This window comes from Macaca nemestrina, chromosome 11 (genome assembly GCF_043159975.1).
Source record: "Macaca nemestrina isolate mMacNem1 chromosome 11, mMacNem.hap1, whole genome shotgun sequence".
Taxonomy (NCBI): Eukaryota; Metazoa; Chordata; class Mammalia; order Primates; family Cercopithecidae; genus Macaca; species Macaca nemestrina.
This window is the reverse complement of record NC_092135.1, coordinates 74,008,748-74,020,879: the sequence shown is the minus strand read 5'-3', so window position 1 is coordinate 74,020,879 and position 12,132 is coordinate 74,008,748. Positions and strand designations below refer to the sequence as shown.

The 12,132-nt window shown below is 54.3% G+C and overlaps 2 protein-coding genes across 2 annotated transcripts; both read right to left on the bottom strand.

The window, feature by feature from the left end:
• Window positions 1-2,789: 2,789 nt before the first annotated feature.
• Window positions 2,790-4,829, bottom strand: LOC105483187 (homeobox D11). The gene is made up of 2 exons (XM_011743886.3): window positions 3,794-4,829; window positions 2,790-3,028 (listed from the first exon to the last, which is right to left on the bottom strand). The coding sequence occupies exons 1-2, from the start codon at window positions 4,572-4,574 to the stop codon at window positions 2,793-2,795; spliced, it is 1,017 nt and encodes a 338-aa protein (XP_011742188.2). The 5' UTR covers window positions 4,575-4,829; the 3' UTR covers window positions 2,790-2,792.
• Window positions 4,830-9,419: 4,590 nt separating this feature from the next.
• Window positions 9,420-12,132, bottom strand: LOC105483190 (homeobox D12). Its single transcript, XM_011743892.3, has 2 exons — window positions 11,536-12,132; window positions 9,420-11,389 (listed from the first exon to the last, which is right to left on the bottom strand). Exons 1-2 carry the CDS (start codon window positions 12,107-12,109, stop codon window positions 11,151-11,153), a joined length of 813 nt encoding a protein of 270 aa, XP_011742194.1. The 5' UTR covers window positions 12,110-12,132; the 3' UTR covers window positions 9,420-11,150.

The following is a 12,132-nucleotide window of genomic DNA, read 5'->3' as shown; positions in this document are numbered from 1 at the left end:
TTCCAGGCGGTCTGAGAGGGAGCAAAACCGACGAAGGTTTTTTTAGTTTTTTTTTGTTTGTTTGTTTTTTGTATTTTTGTTTTTGCGGGGGGGGGGTAGGGGGATGTAAGTGGGGGGTGTCCAACCCTAGACAAGGCTCACCACACTGAAACCAAGAAAATTGATTTTCCCTAATTTAATTAACTAGCAGTGGCTATGGTGTATTTCAAAATGCATACATTTATCTTTGAAAACTCTCCTCCACACCATCAAGTTATACCAAGCTATTCTTTTGCAATAGCTTTATCTTTAAAAAGACAAAGATTAGGTTATCTGTTTCTTGAATCTAGTTGCTCCGTTTTCTGTCTCTATACAGCTTCTCACACCTCATGGCTGCTTAGAACAAATAAACTAGCAAACACCTTAGCTGCCGCCTGTTTGTAAGGGGTTGAGGTCGCCTATGAGAATCCAGTATTGGACAGATAAGGTACCGCGGCCTCTTGGTCAAACGCGGTTTCTGGAACGTGAGCGCGCCCTCGTGTGGATCTCCAGGCCCCTGCAAACGGGAAATGGTATCTCGGGTTCGGCTTGCCTTGGGTGGTGGGCACACAAGCTTGCTGTGTTTAGATGAAGTTTTTAAAAAATAGATGGAAACAGAAAGAAACAAAAAAACAGTTTTAAGCTCATGTAACGATCATACTATTGTGGCACTGACATTTTAACCGATATCTAGAATCCCAAACAAAGGAATCCCCTTCTTAACGAAATTTTTCGATTGTAGGCTTTGTTTCCATTGCATCTTTCACCAAAGGATGCTTTTAAAAGCAATATAATTATATTTCCTTTTGTTCCTTATTATAGAAAGTGCAATAATTTATTTCACAGGGTGGCAAGTTGCTTTCAAATTTAATGAAGGTGTAGGGTGCACAGAACTCCCTCTTTCAAATGCTTGATTTTAAAACTGCAGTTCTTCATTAAAGCAAAGGGGATCACTATTTAAGACCCCCCGCCAAAATTCTCAGCCTTTCCTAGCTGTAGTGAAAGCAGCTAGCAGGCATTTTAATCTAATCAGTATTTTAAAAAAGAAGTTGACTGCTATTGCATTACACAAACGTTTGCAGGGAAATTAAGGTTATTGATCCTGAAATTAGGAATTTTCTTAGATTTATGGTGAGCTCCTGGTATGATTTTGTGTGGTCATAAGTGTGTGTGTGGCTCTGGCTATGTGTGAGCATGTATGTGTGAGAGTGGGTGGCAGCTGAAAATCAAGAAGAACCTTAAGGCGCCTAATTATTCAGAAAGGTTAAAGGTGATGACCTTGACATTTTGGAAGTTCAAAGGCATACATTTATGCACTTATTTTTTCCTTCCCAAATAAGGCTTAGCAATTTTTAAAATTGCATTTTGAAATGCATGACCCCTTGGAAGATGCATAGGATACTGTGCATTTACAGATTTATATTTTGTCTTTGGGCTTAGGAGAGGTTAAGAGTCATAAGATTCACTTCACTCTTTTCAGAGAGAGAGAAGCTTTTCTCACTCCTCCAGTTTATTGCACATTGCGGAAATCTCTTTTGGGTCCACCAGAAGGTGTATAATATAACCCAATTAAGCTGTTTAGAACTTTGGCTTTTATGGTGTTGTCTAGACAGTTCAAGGTTTTGTAAACAGCCTGCCTGGCCCTGCAACATAAAGTGCAGTACAGCCCTCACCACATTCTTTAACTTGAAGCGATAAATGCCACGAGAGGGTCTGCAGCTCCTGGCCCTATTTCAGTGGGGGCGGGGAGGGTTTACCTTCCCTGCTTCAGGTCCACTGATGATACCAGCAAGCCCTCTTCACCTACTGATGACTTCCTTTTCGAAAACTTCTCCCTTCAATGGAAGGTTCTAATTTTGGTTTCTTCTTTTAAGGGACTGTGGCTCCTTGTTAGCTTGTAAGAGATCATTTGGATTTTCTAACCAGTTTTTAAAAATGGTTGTTGTCTTTTCAGAAATCCCAAGTACATAGACTAGGGGTAGGGGTGGGAGTTTGCTTCTTAGGTTTCTGCTGCCCCAGCCTTACTGTCTGGAGAAGGCAGCGCCAGCATTTCTTGGTCACATCATCAATTCAGAAATTCATCACTAACGTGATTTTTAAAACCAGTAACCTAGAGGTGGTGGGAGGGAATGACTACTATTTTAGTGGGACTAAAAAGTATTTCATTCGATTTTCAGTTGCATGGGTTCTGGCCACTAAAATATCCTAATGAGGCACTAAACCTCGAAGAGGAGAATTCATACAGTGTATTGAAGCTGTAACCTCCATTTTACTAGAAACCATTTATTCGCACAAAAAAAAAAAAAAAAAAAAGACAGTGACTCATGCCTTGATATGACAGACTAAAGGTACATTTCCCAAAGTTTAAATAATCTGCATTCACCGAAGAGGAAGGAAGGGATCTCTTAAAACTCAGAGCAAAACACCAGCGCCTTCTAGCACGCCCAACCCGGCCTAACTTCCTACAGACCCCGCCGCGTCCCCACGAGGACTCGGAGAGGGGGAGGGGGAACGACAGCACATTGGCGGTAAAATTGTAAAGGGACGTTTGCATTTACCATTTTCCCCTTATTAGGATCCGCTCGGCCAAGTTCCGGCCTCGTCCGCAGGCTGCAGTGGTCGCTGGGAGGTCCCGAGTTGACCGTGGGAAGGAATCGTGAAGTTCCACAGAGAAGAGACGTCATTAAACCCAAGGACATTGGGCCTGCGGAGGGCAGGCTGGTGGGAAGGAGGGTGGGTGAGTGGGGCTGGGGAGGGGTCGCTTCCTGGAGCTCTCAAAATAAGGGGTTTCCAGTGAAATACTGCAGACGGTCTCTGTTCAGTTTCTTTTCTTTCATCCTGCGATTCTGGAACCAGATTTTGACTTGCCGGTCAGTGAGGTTGAGCATCCGAGAGAGTTGAAGTCTTTTCTCTTTGTTTATGTACACGTTAAAGAAAAACTCGCGTTCCAGTTCGCGGATCTGGTACTTGGTATAGGGACAGCGCTTTTTCCGGGACCGCTGGGGGGCCACTGCAAGGCAAAGAGACCAAGGGGTGAGAGAGGCCGCTGCCTGCCAGTCCCCATCCGCCCGCCCGGGCCACTGAGCTAGGGCCAGACCCTGGCCCCGTTGGGGACGTTCTCTGCTGCGGCTGAAAGGCCCTGCCTGCGTCGTGGGGGATGATATATGGGCGGGCACAGGAGAGAGTGCGGGCGTGGACATGTGTTCACGCCCGGACACACACACACACACACACACACACACACACACACACACACACAGAGCCTGGCACGGAGGTGGGGAAGCAGAGGGCCAGGCAGGCTCTAAAGTGGAACCTGAGGGAAGAGAGACAAGAGCGGGCCCGCCGGGGCATCTGCTTGACTCCAGCGGCGCGCGTCAGCTAGCGGCTTGGATAAAGTCCAGTGCAAGGATCAAACTCCCCCCCTTCCCACCCCCCGCCTCTCTCCCTTAAAAGCAGGAGGCTCGGGTGTACGCACTCACACTGGCTTGAAATCTCCCTCCCTCCCTCCATGGTCTCTAGCACCCCCTTGCCCAAAACTGGGAAAAGGCTCTCTACAGCGATTAATGTCCTCCTCCAAGTCTACCTTAAGCCCACCTAAATTGGTTTCCTACCATAAACACGCTTTACAACGGCCCGGGAAATCTTATAGGATGTATAAACCTCTTCGAATGCTTATAAAGTAGCACATAAAACGGCGCAAGCAGAGGGAGGCCCCCGCCGCCCCCCCGCCCCCGCGGCCCCCGGGCCCACCGCTCTCCCAGCACCCGGTGCCTACCTGCGCCGCCGCTCTTCTCGGCCCCCGCCTCCACCGGGGGACCCTCGCCGTCGCCACCGCTGCCTTCCGCTGCCCCCTTGGGCTCTGAGCCAGTGGTCGCCTTGGCGCAGGGACTGCCCCCGCTGCCACCAGCCCCGGTCTTGGGGTCGCCCTTGTCCGCTGCACCCTCGGGCTGTGGCGGCGCGGGAGGCGGCGGGGGCTGCGGCCCGGCGAACGGGGGCCCGGGCGCCGCCTCGTAGAACTGGTCGAAGCCCTGTGGCAGGATGCCATTGCGGCCCACCGCGCTGTAGAAGTTGGAGGCGGCGCCCGCGGGGCCGTGCGGCGGCCCCGGCGCAGCGCACACCGGCTCAGGCGCCTTGAAGAGCACGTCCGGCCGGCGGCCCGCGGGCGGGAGCAGCTCGCGCTGCATGGCCGCCTCCTCGGCCGCCGCGGCCGCCGCGGCTGCCGCCGCGGCTGCCGCGTAGTAGGGAGCGTAGCCTCCCGCGCCGCCGCCGCCCCCGCCGGGGCCGCCCCCGCTGCTGCCGCCCCCCGCGCTGCCGCCGCCACCGCCGCCGCGGTACGGCCACTTGGCGCGCTCCAGGCCGTAGTCGCGGAAGGCCACTTCGCGCACGGGCTGGACGTGCGGAGCCAGGTTGGAAGAGTAGGGGAAAGTCATCTGGCAGGACGACGGTTGGGAAAGGAACGACGGCTTGCTAGCGAAGTCAGACGGGGCCACATAGTAGGCGCAGCCCGGCAGGTACATGCTGGCTGCGCTCGGGCCGCACTCGTCAAAGTCGTTCATGGCTCAGCGGCGTGCGCGCCAGCGAGCCCCTGGCCTCTCCCCGCGCAGCCAACCTGAGCCATCGATTGCACAAGAGGCTTGGGCCAGGATCAACTAAGCAAAAATCCCCACCGGGCGCTGACGTGCAATTCATCTTGATTGATTCTGGTGGTAATTATGTCACGTGACGCCATGAAGAGAAATGTCCTTATATCTATATCAACGCTCGCCAACACGCCCTGGGACGGCTCCTGGCGCCGAGACGCTGGGGGCGGATCGGCTGCCCTCTCCCGCCAGCTCTCCCAGGGCGCTCCCTGACCAGGCTGCGCCTCAGGCCGGTCACCTGCGCGCCGCTGGCCGCTGCCACCGCTGGGCGCATCTGCCACCGCCCGAACGGGCCGCCCGCCCGCGTCCGCCCTCCCGCGCCGCTTTAAGTACGCGGACCGAGGCCGGTGGGGAGGAGGAAGGAGGGGGAAGAGGGGGAGGAAGGGGGAAGGGAGAGAAGCAGCGAGCGGAGGGGGGGGGAGCCCCGGCTCCAGGCTCCCTAGAAGCTAGAAACTAGGTGTGAGGGTGTGAGGTTCCGAACCCCACCCCCCTTACTGCAGCCGCTCCCTCCCCCGCGACTCTGCCACCCTCTGCAGCTCACCCGCCTGGGAGCTTGTTGCTTCTTGTTCACCGGGCGGGCGTAATTTCGCCACTCTCTAGGGCGCAGGGAGCCCTGATTTACATATTTCTCTGCCCAGCGCGTTCAGCGCGGAGTGACTTGGCTCTTTCCGGTTCTGCCCCCAGGGGTGCGAGGGCTGACCTCGGAAAAACCCAGGCCACTCACCGCCTAGGCACTCACCTAGGCCGGGGCCTTCGTGCCCACCCGGCTCTCTTTCCTCTTCTCTGGTTTCCCTCTCTGTTGTCTCTCTTTCTCCTTGCTTGGTCTCTCTTCAGTCTTCTCCCTTCTCTCTCATGTCTTCACTTCTCTCCTTCCCCTTCTTTTCCGCTTTCCTTCTTCCTTCCTCTTGCTTTCCCGTCTCCTTTTTCCTGTCTCTCTCTGCCCTCTCATCCTTTCCCCTCCTTTCCCCTAAGCTGTGTGTCACTGTCTCTCTCTCTCTCCCTGTTGCCTCTCTGCCTTCCCCTTTAGCACTAAGGCCAGCAGCGAGCTCAGCCCGTGGCCCCTGGCCTCCCTAGAATCTGGGGAGTCTGGTGAACAAAAGGATCTGGAGTCCTACTCTCAGGGTGCCTGGCTTCCCGCTGGCTCCCCACAAGAGACAACCCCCTCACACTCGCACCTTCGTCCTCCTCACCCCTCTGCTTTCAGGCCTGGCCTGGGTGTCCGCCTTACACCCAGACCCTTCACTGCTTCGAAGCCCCGCCAAGGCCTGCGCATCCACGTTGCGTTTCCCCGAGGCTCTTCTGGCACCCTTGGGCTGGCATGGTCACTTCAGTCCCTCCCCCAAAATAGGTTGTCTCTCTGAGGGCTCTCAGCGGCGCCTGACTTCCTACTGAAGCCCCTCTGTGTCACCTGGCTCTGAGGCAGACTCTTCGCGGGGCACCCCATGCACTCCCCTGAGGCCTCACTCTCCTCCCAGCCTGCCGCGACCCTCTCCTAGCCCATGGGTCCAGGCGAGGCCTGGGCTCCCACCTCCGAGAGAGAAGACGCTTTTCAAAGGTAAACCGTCCCTTCCCAAACCCAAATCCCAGAACCGAGGGCATGAGGCTGCCCCTTTCCCCAAGATTCCTCCGCCCAGGCAATCCCAGTGCTGGGTCCTGGGCCTCAGTCCTATACCCAGGGCAGGCGGCGCTGGCTGTGATGCTGGTTCCCTCCCTGGCCCGGGCTGCTGCAGTGCCGGTGCTGTGCGCTCTGCCCACCGTGCGGACAGACAGAGAAAAGGCGGGTGGTCTGAGCTAATATCTATTTTCTGGCTGATGTCCCCCCCTTCCTCTTTTTCTCCTCCCTCCCTTTCTCCCTTCCTCTCTCCTTCCTCCGCCCCTTCCCATGTCTGCTTCCCTCCCCCAACACTGCGCAAATAGGTCTGTGGCGACTGGAGGGCACCGAGCCTCCCCCAACTAGAACTGCTCATCTTGTGTGCTCCTTCCCCACAACTGGCACCCCTGCCCAGATTCCAGCTGATATTCTTCTCAACCCAGACCCCCAGCACAAGTATCTGCTTCCCCATCTCCATCCCAGGCCCAAGCCTCTCCCTTTAGGACTCGTGGTCGACGCCCCTGGATCTCTCTCCTAAAATGGCTCCCCGGACGCTGCACACTGGCCCTGCGGTAGCTCAGGACCCAGGGCAGCGGCGATGACTTCAATCCAGGTCTTTATGTGTCTGGTGGTTCTCAAAAATTCTCGCACCTTCTCTCTGCTGGCAGCACGGGGTGGGGCGCAGGCAGCCCGGCGCCCCCAGTGTGGAGCCTGCTGACCGCCAAAGAGGGAAATGGGGAGGACGAACCACTCAAGTTCAACGACATGGCGACGGCAGCTCCGGCGGGAGCAGCGATTTGGCGGGGGAGGGTGAGCCAACTGCAGTGGCGCGCCGGTGCACAGGGGAAGGGGGCGGCCGGTCCCTTTCGGCTTCTTAGCGCGGACCCTTGCCCCCCGACCCACTCCACAACCCAGAGCGCTTTCATTCCAGTCCCAGCCCGCTTGGCTCTTTGGCCCCAACTCCCTCCTAGTTCCTGCCCCCATTCCCCAAACCCAGGGAAAACCGCAGCCTCCGGACCCGCGCGTCCCGCTCGAGAACCTACCGTGAAGACCCCGGCTCTGTGGCCTTGTCCTTGTCTGCGCGGCCCCACCCGAAACGCAGGGAGCGCACCAGGCCTTCGGGGCGCAGCCAGCAGCTCTGCGAGGAAGAGCTTTCCGTACAGCGACGGGACGCGATGCGGTGATTTTGAGCCACCCAAGATAAGACACTAACTTGACCTTAACTTTGTCAGGGCGCCCCTGGTATCTGGAGAACGTGAACAGACACTGTCTGGCAGCTCTCGTAAAAGCTGACTGGGGAAGGGATTCTGAGTCATTTCATTTATTGCCACTACAGTTCTGCAAGAAAGCTTTTCCTCCCTGCCAAACTTTAATTATTTATGCTCTTTTAAGAAACGAAAGAAGAGAAACGCAGGGAAAACACCCAGAGCCAGTTCCTTCCCTGCAGAGTCTTCGGAATGGACTCCTTAAGTCAAGCGACGGGAGAACAAAAATATGAGGAGATCACCTTTGTCTAAGGACAGTGGGGCAGTCGCCTTGCCCTCCCCCACTATCACTGAGGGGGGAATGCAGCTGGGAGAGGCGGGTAAAGGGGCATCCCCCCCACATGAATATTTACAACGATTCCGGATTTCTCTTCCACCCGCCGGCATCCCGGAAGCCTCCCCAGCCCGCCTCCCTGGGGGAGAACCCCCAGGCCTTAAAAGCGTCCCCCGTCCCCCGCCGCCCTCTGAGTTCGCAACTGATTGAATGACAGACGAAGCTGGTTTTTTTCTCTTTTTAAAACCGTTTTCTTAGTCAAGAGGCCCGCTTGGACTGTAGCATTTCAGAGGACGCATTTGTCTTTCTGAAGGAAATGTTGAGCACTCAGATTTTAGCGTCCTTTCTCTTCAGCATTTTTTTTTCTTACAAATTTCTTAGTGGTTCCAAATCTCTGCGGGAACCCAGGCTACGGAAGGAGACACCAGAGTCTTTGTATTTGTGTCAAATAGCAAACGGGATAGATTTGGAAAAAACTGCTGAACCAAGAGATACGCTTTTATATTTAGAATAATTTAATTTTCTGTGAGGAGTGATCTCCATGAATATCCCCTCCCCCCACTCATCCCAGGCTAAAGGAAAAGAACACGATGATTTAATGATATATTTTGGAAAGAAACGGCCTCCGTGTTGTCTGTCTTAAGGCCTGGATCTGAGTACGTATGCTTTCCTCCTCCTTTCCCCAGCCTTCGAAGAGCTCAGTGCGGCTTCTGCCTTTGTTCAGTTGTTTTTGAGCAGGCAAACCTCTGAATGCAGAGTCAGACTTGGAGATCCTGCTCTGGGTACCATAGCCTCTATGTGTCCAGCCAGGTGGGGAATCCTTTTGAGCCACAGGGCCTTGGCAGCTCTTGCTTCTTTCTCTCCTATTGAATATATATACATATATGTATATATAGTTGTGTGTGTATATACAATTAAAGAACAATTAAAAATTTAATTATAAAGAACAATAAAAAATTTGCTTCTGGGAAGGGGAGTTGAAATGTTGGATATTTAGTATTAGCGATTTAGTAGTTTTGCTAATTCTTCCTCTAGCTAGAAGCTAGTTTATACCTCCACCAGCTAGGAGCTGGTGTTTGCAAGAAGATGAGTAGCAAGCAGGCCCTGACTTTCCTGGACTGAGCTAGAGGTTCAGATGGACTAGGGAGTTTTGAGGCCCCATTTCCCAAGGGAGTCTGCTGGGCTCCTGGTAAACCTGCTGGTATCAAGGATTTAGCAGGACCTAGCCGGTTCCAGAGAAGCCGGACCAAAACTCCGTGGAGACAGACGTTTTGTTTTGAAATTTGAGGAACCTCAAATCTTTACAGACCCTGAATAACAGCAAGCTTTAAAATTTGAGAATTTAGGCTAAGTGCAGAAGTCCCAGCTTGCAACAAGCTGAGAGTCCCCTTAATGTGTGAGACACACTCACATTTGCCATGGTCCTTCCCTTTTGGATATTCCAAACATATTTGGTTCGAGGCTTTTACACACCATTTCCTGACCGCCTCGGAAGCCATTTTCTCATTTAACGAACAGTCAACACCCGCGGTGAAACAACAGTCAGAAAAGAAAAATGAATTTGGTGGCCTGAAAAACATTAAGGGGTAATCCAAAACATTTTGAAAAATTGACTTCAGCCCCTTGACAGCTTGGCTCAGACCTGAATATTTATTTTCACTCAAAACATTTGTATATATTGTGTCTGATATATACAAGCTACTGTTTTTGACAAAATCAAAACAAAACATGCATGATAACTATTAGATAGCCTAGAAAATGAAATTAGTCTAAACATCAACTGAAGTCAGTTGGGCTAAGGCTCAGGGCTCTCTGTGAGGTGCCCACTCCAGGTTTAGGGCCAGGTCCTCCACTGAAAAGAAATCACTGGACTTTGGGAAGGCATCCTGAATCCTTGGGTTGTTGTGCATCATGCTAGGAGGTGCGAAGGAGGAGTGCTGTATGTCAGAAGGAGAGGGAAAAGAGGCAGGGATAGTGGAATGAGCTGGCCAGAGGGAGGCTTTGTTCACTGAGATTAAGGTGGGACACTCCAATACACCCAGAACAACTCCACCTGGCATTTGGGAACCCCTGCCTCCTTGAGGCAAGCCTGGCAGGGTCCAGGGCCTTGAAGTCTCCACTGGGACAGGCCAGACATGCCTCAGAAGGGGCACAGTAGCTGGGCCTCTGGTAGAGTTGGCAGATGGTGGAGACGGTGAGAGGAACTTCTGGTCCTCTTTGCTTTGTCAAGAGCAGCTAGCTGGGTGGAGAATCTAAGAGATTTCCTTCCCCAACACTTGACTCTTGAGAAGGATCTTTTGCTTATCCTTTTGGGAGTCCATTAAGGTAATTCAAGAAAGAAAGATGCGCTGACACCTTTACTCACCTCAACTGGAAAGCCATATTTACAGCTGGAGTGTAGCACCCCTCCTCCTCTTGTTCACTCCCTTCTCCTCCCCTTGGATATCTTTCCCTCCTCCCTGTGCAACAGAGCTTCCAAGCAGACCAGCAGCTCCTTTCCCCAGAGGTAGGCTCTGGGTATCCAGTTACAGGGTTCATGGGCCTGGTCTAGGCATGTATGAGAAGGTGGGAGTAGGGCAATATTTGCCAGTCTTGTCTGGAGATGGCACTTTGTCTGGAGCCCCAGTCTCTCTCATCCAATCTCAGGAAATGAAGGTTCCACTCTATTCTACCCAGCTGGAGGGGCCAGCCTATTTCACATTTCTCATTTTGAGATATCTCCAAGTTTACCCCAATACCCAGCCCCTCCTCTTCTCTCCCTTTTCCTCCCAAAGTCCGAAGATCTAGTGTGGCTTTTGTCCTCTCAAATCAGCCAGGACAGACAGGAGGGTGGAGGGTAGATGGTGCCCTTTCCTTTCTCCAGAGTGAAGATACTGGCCTTGCCACAAAGGGCTTCTGCTGCAGAGACCTAATTGTACCCACCGTCCTTTCCATTCCCTCAGGAGGCCTTCCACTCTGAGCCCTAACTAGGCAACTGCTATAGGCTGAAGGGGCTGGAGAGAGGGGGAAAGGTAGAACGAATTGGGTGGAAACAGAAAAATCCAGGTACCAGGGAGCAAGAATGAGTGGTGGGTGAAAATGCCCCAGCCAGGAGCAAGGAGAGGTGGCCTCAGTGCCCCCACGTGGAAGCCTTAAGGCCAGCCAGAGTTGCACTGTACTGCCGCACGTTTCTCACGGGCTTCTCAGGGACTGAGGAAAGCAAGGAGGCCCAGCTGGCCTGGTCTCTAAATCTCTTGGTGGCTTCTGGGACTAGAAGAGAAGGAACCGAAGGAAAAGCCTTAGCCTTGGCCCCAGATTCCCCTCCCCAAACAAGGCCTCTGTCCAAAAGGGCAGACCCAGCCGGGCCCTGGCCACGCGCACGGCTAATAGAGCGCCAGCGCCTGCTCCCTCAGCACCACGCGCTTCTTCTTCATACGCCTGTTCTGGAACCAGATTTTGACCTGCTGATCGCTGAGGTTCAGCCTATTGGACAATTCCTTGCGTTTCTGCCGGTTGATGAATTCGTTGACGAGGAATTCGTTCTCCAACTCCGCAATCTGCTGCTTCGTGTAGGGTTTCCGCTTCTTGCGGGCCCTCCCCGGGGCCGCCCCCCACGGCAGGCCTGCAACACAGCCCCAACCCACGTCAGCCCAGCCCGTTCTCTGTCTACTGCCCGCCCCCAGGCGGTTCACCTCCCCTTACACTCTCCCTGGAACCCCACCTCCCGTCCCGGCCCAAACCGGCCCGGGGAGCATGGGCACCGTTTACCGTCGGGCAGTGAAGGTCGCAGGCAGGAGGCAACGCCCGCCGCCTGCACTGTCATGTTCAAGTTGAGCGAGCCCTTGGTGTCGTCCTTGAAGCCAGGGGCGCAGGGAGCCCCCTGGAGCAGGGTCGCGGAGCCCGGCGTGGCACGACCCACGCCCGCGTAGTCATACTTGGCCGCTTTGAGAGCAGCCACTGCAGGGGCCAGGCTAGACTCGGGGGCGAAGGAAGGCCGGGTACGACAGCGCTCCTCAGGCCCAGAGGCCGCTTCGGGCGCATAGAACTTAGCCTGCTCTTCGGGTCCGTCCTTGGCTGTTGTGGGCTGCAGGCCGAGAGGCCCGGAGCCAGCTAGGTAGGGCTGCGAGAAGCCGCCGAAGGCAGTGGCGCCCGCAGGCTGCGCGGGGGCGCAGGAGGCCGGCGTGGCGGCCCAGGGCAGCGCGCCGCGCGGGTAGGAGATAGGGGGAAGCGCGGGCAACTGGCCGCCATTCGGCCGCAGGTTGGAGAAGTAGAAAGAGTCTGGCGACTGCAAATTCAGAAGCGAGCCCACATAGCCCGCTCTGTAGAGACTGCGCTCACACATCTCCAACAAAGGGCTTCGGCTGC

Coding starts and splice junctions, on each gene's coding strand:
- LOC105483187 (XM_011743886.3), bottom strand. CDS start 4,574: ATGAACGACTTTGACGAGTGCGGCCCGAGCGCAGCCAGCATGTACCTG. Junction 3,029..3,793: donor CGAGAAGAGCGGCGGCGCAG/GTAGGCACCGGG, acceptor TTTGCCTTGCAG/TGGCCCCCCAGCGGTCCCGG.
- LOC105483190 (XM_011743892.3), bottom strand. CDS start 12,109: ATGTGTGAGCGCAGTCTCTACAGAGCGGGCTATGTGGGCTCGCTTCTG. Junction 11,390..11,535: donor GCGACCTTCACTGCCCGACG/GTAAACGGTGCC, acceptor GCTGTGTTGCAG/GCCTGCCGTGGGGGGCGGCC.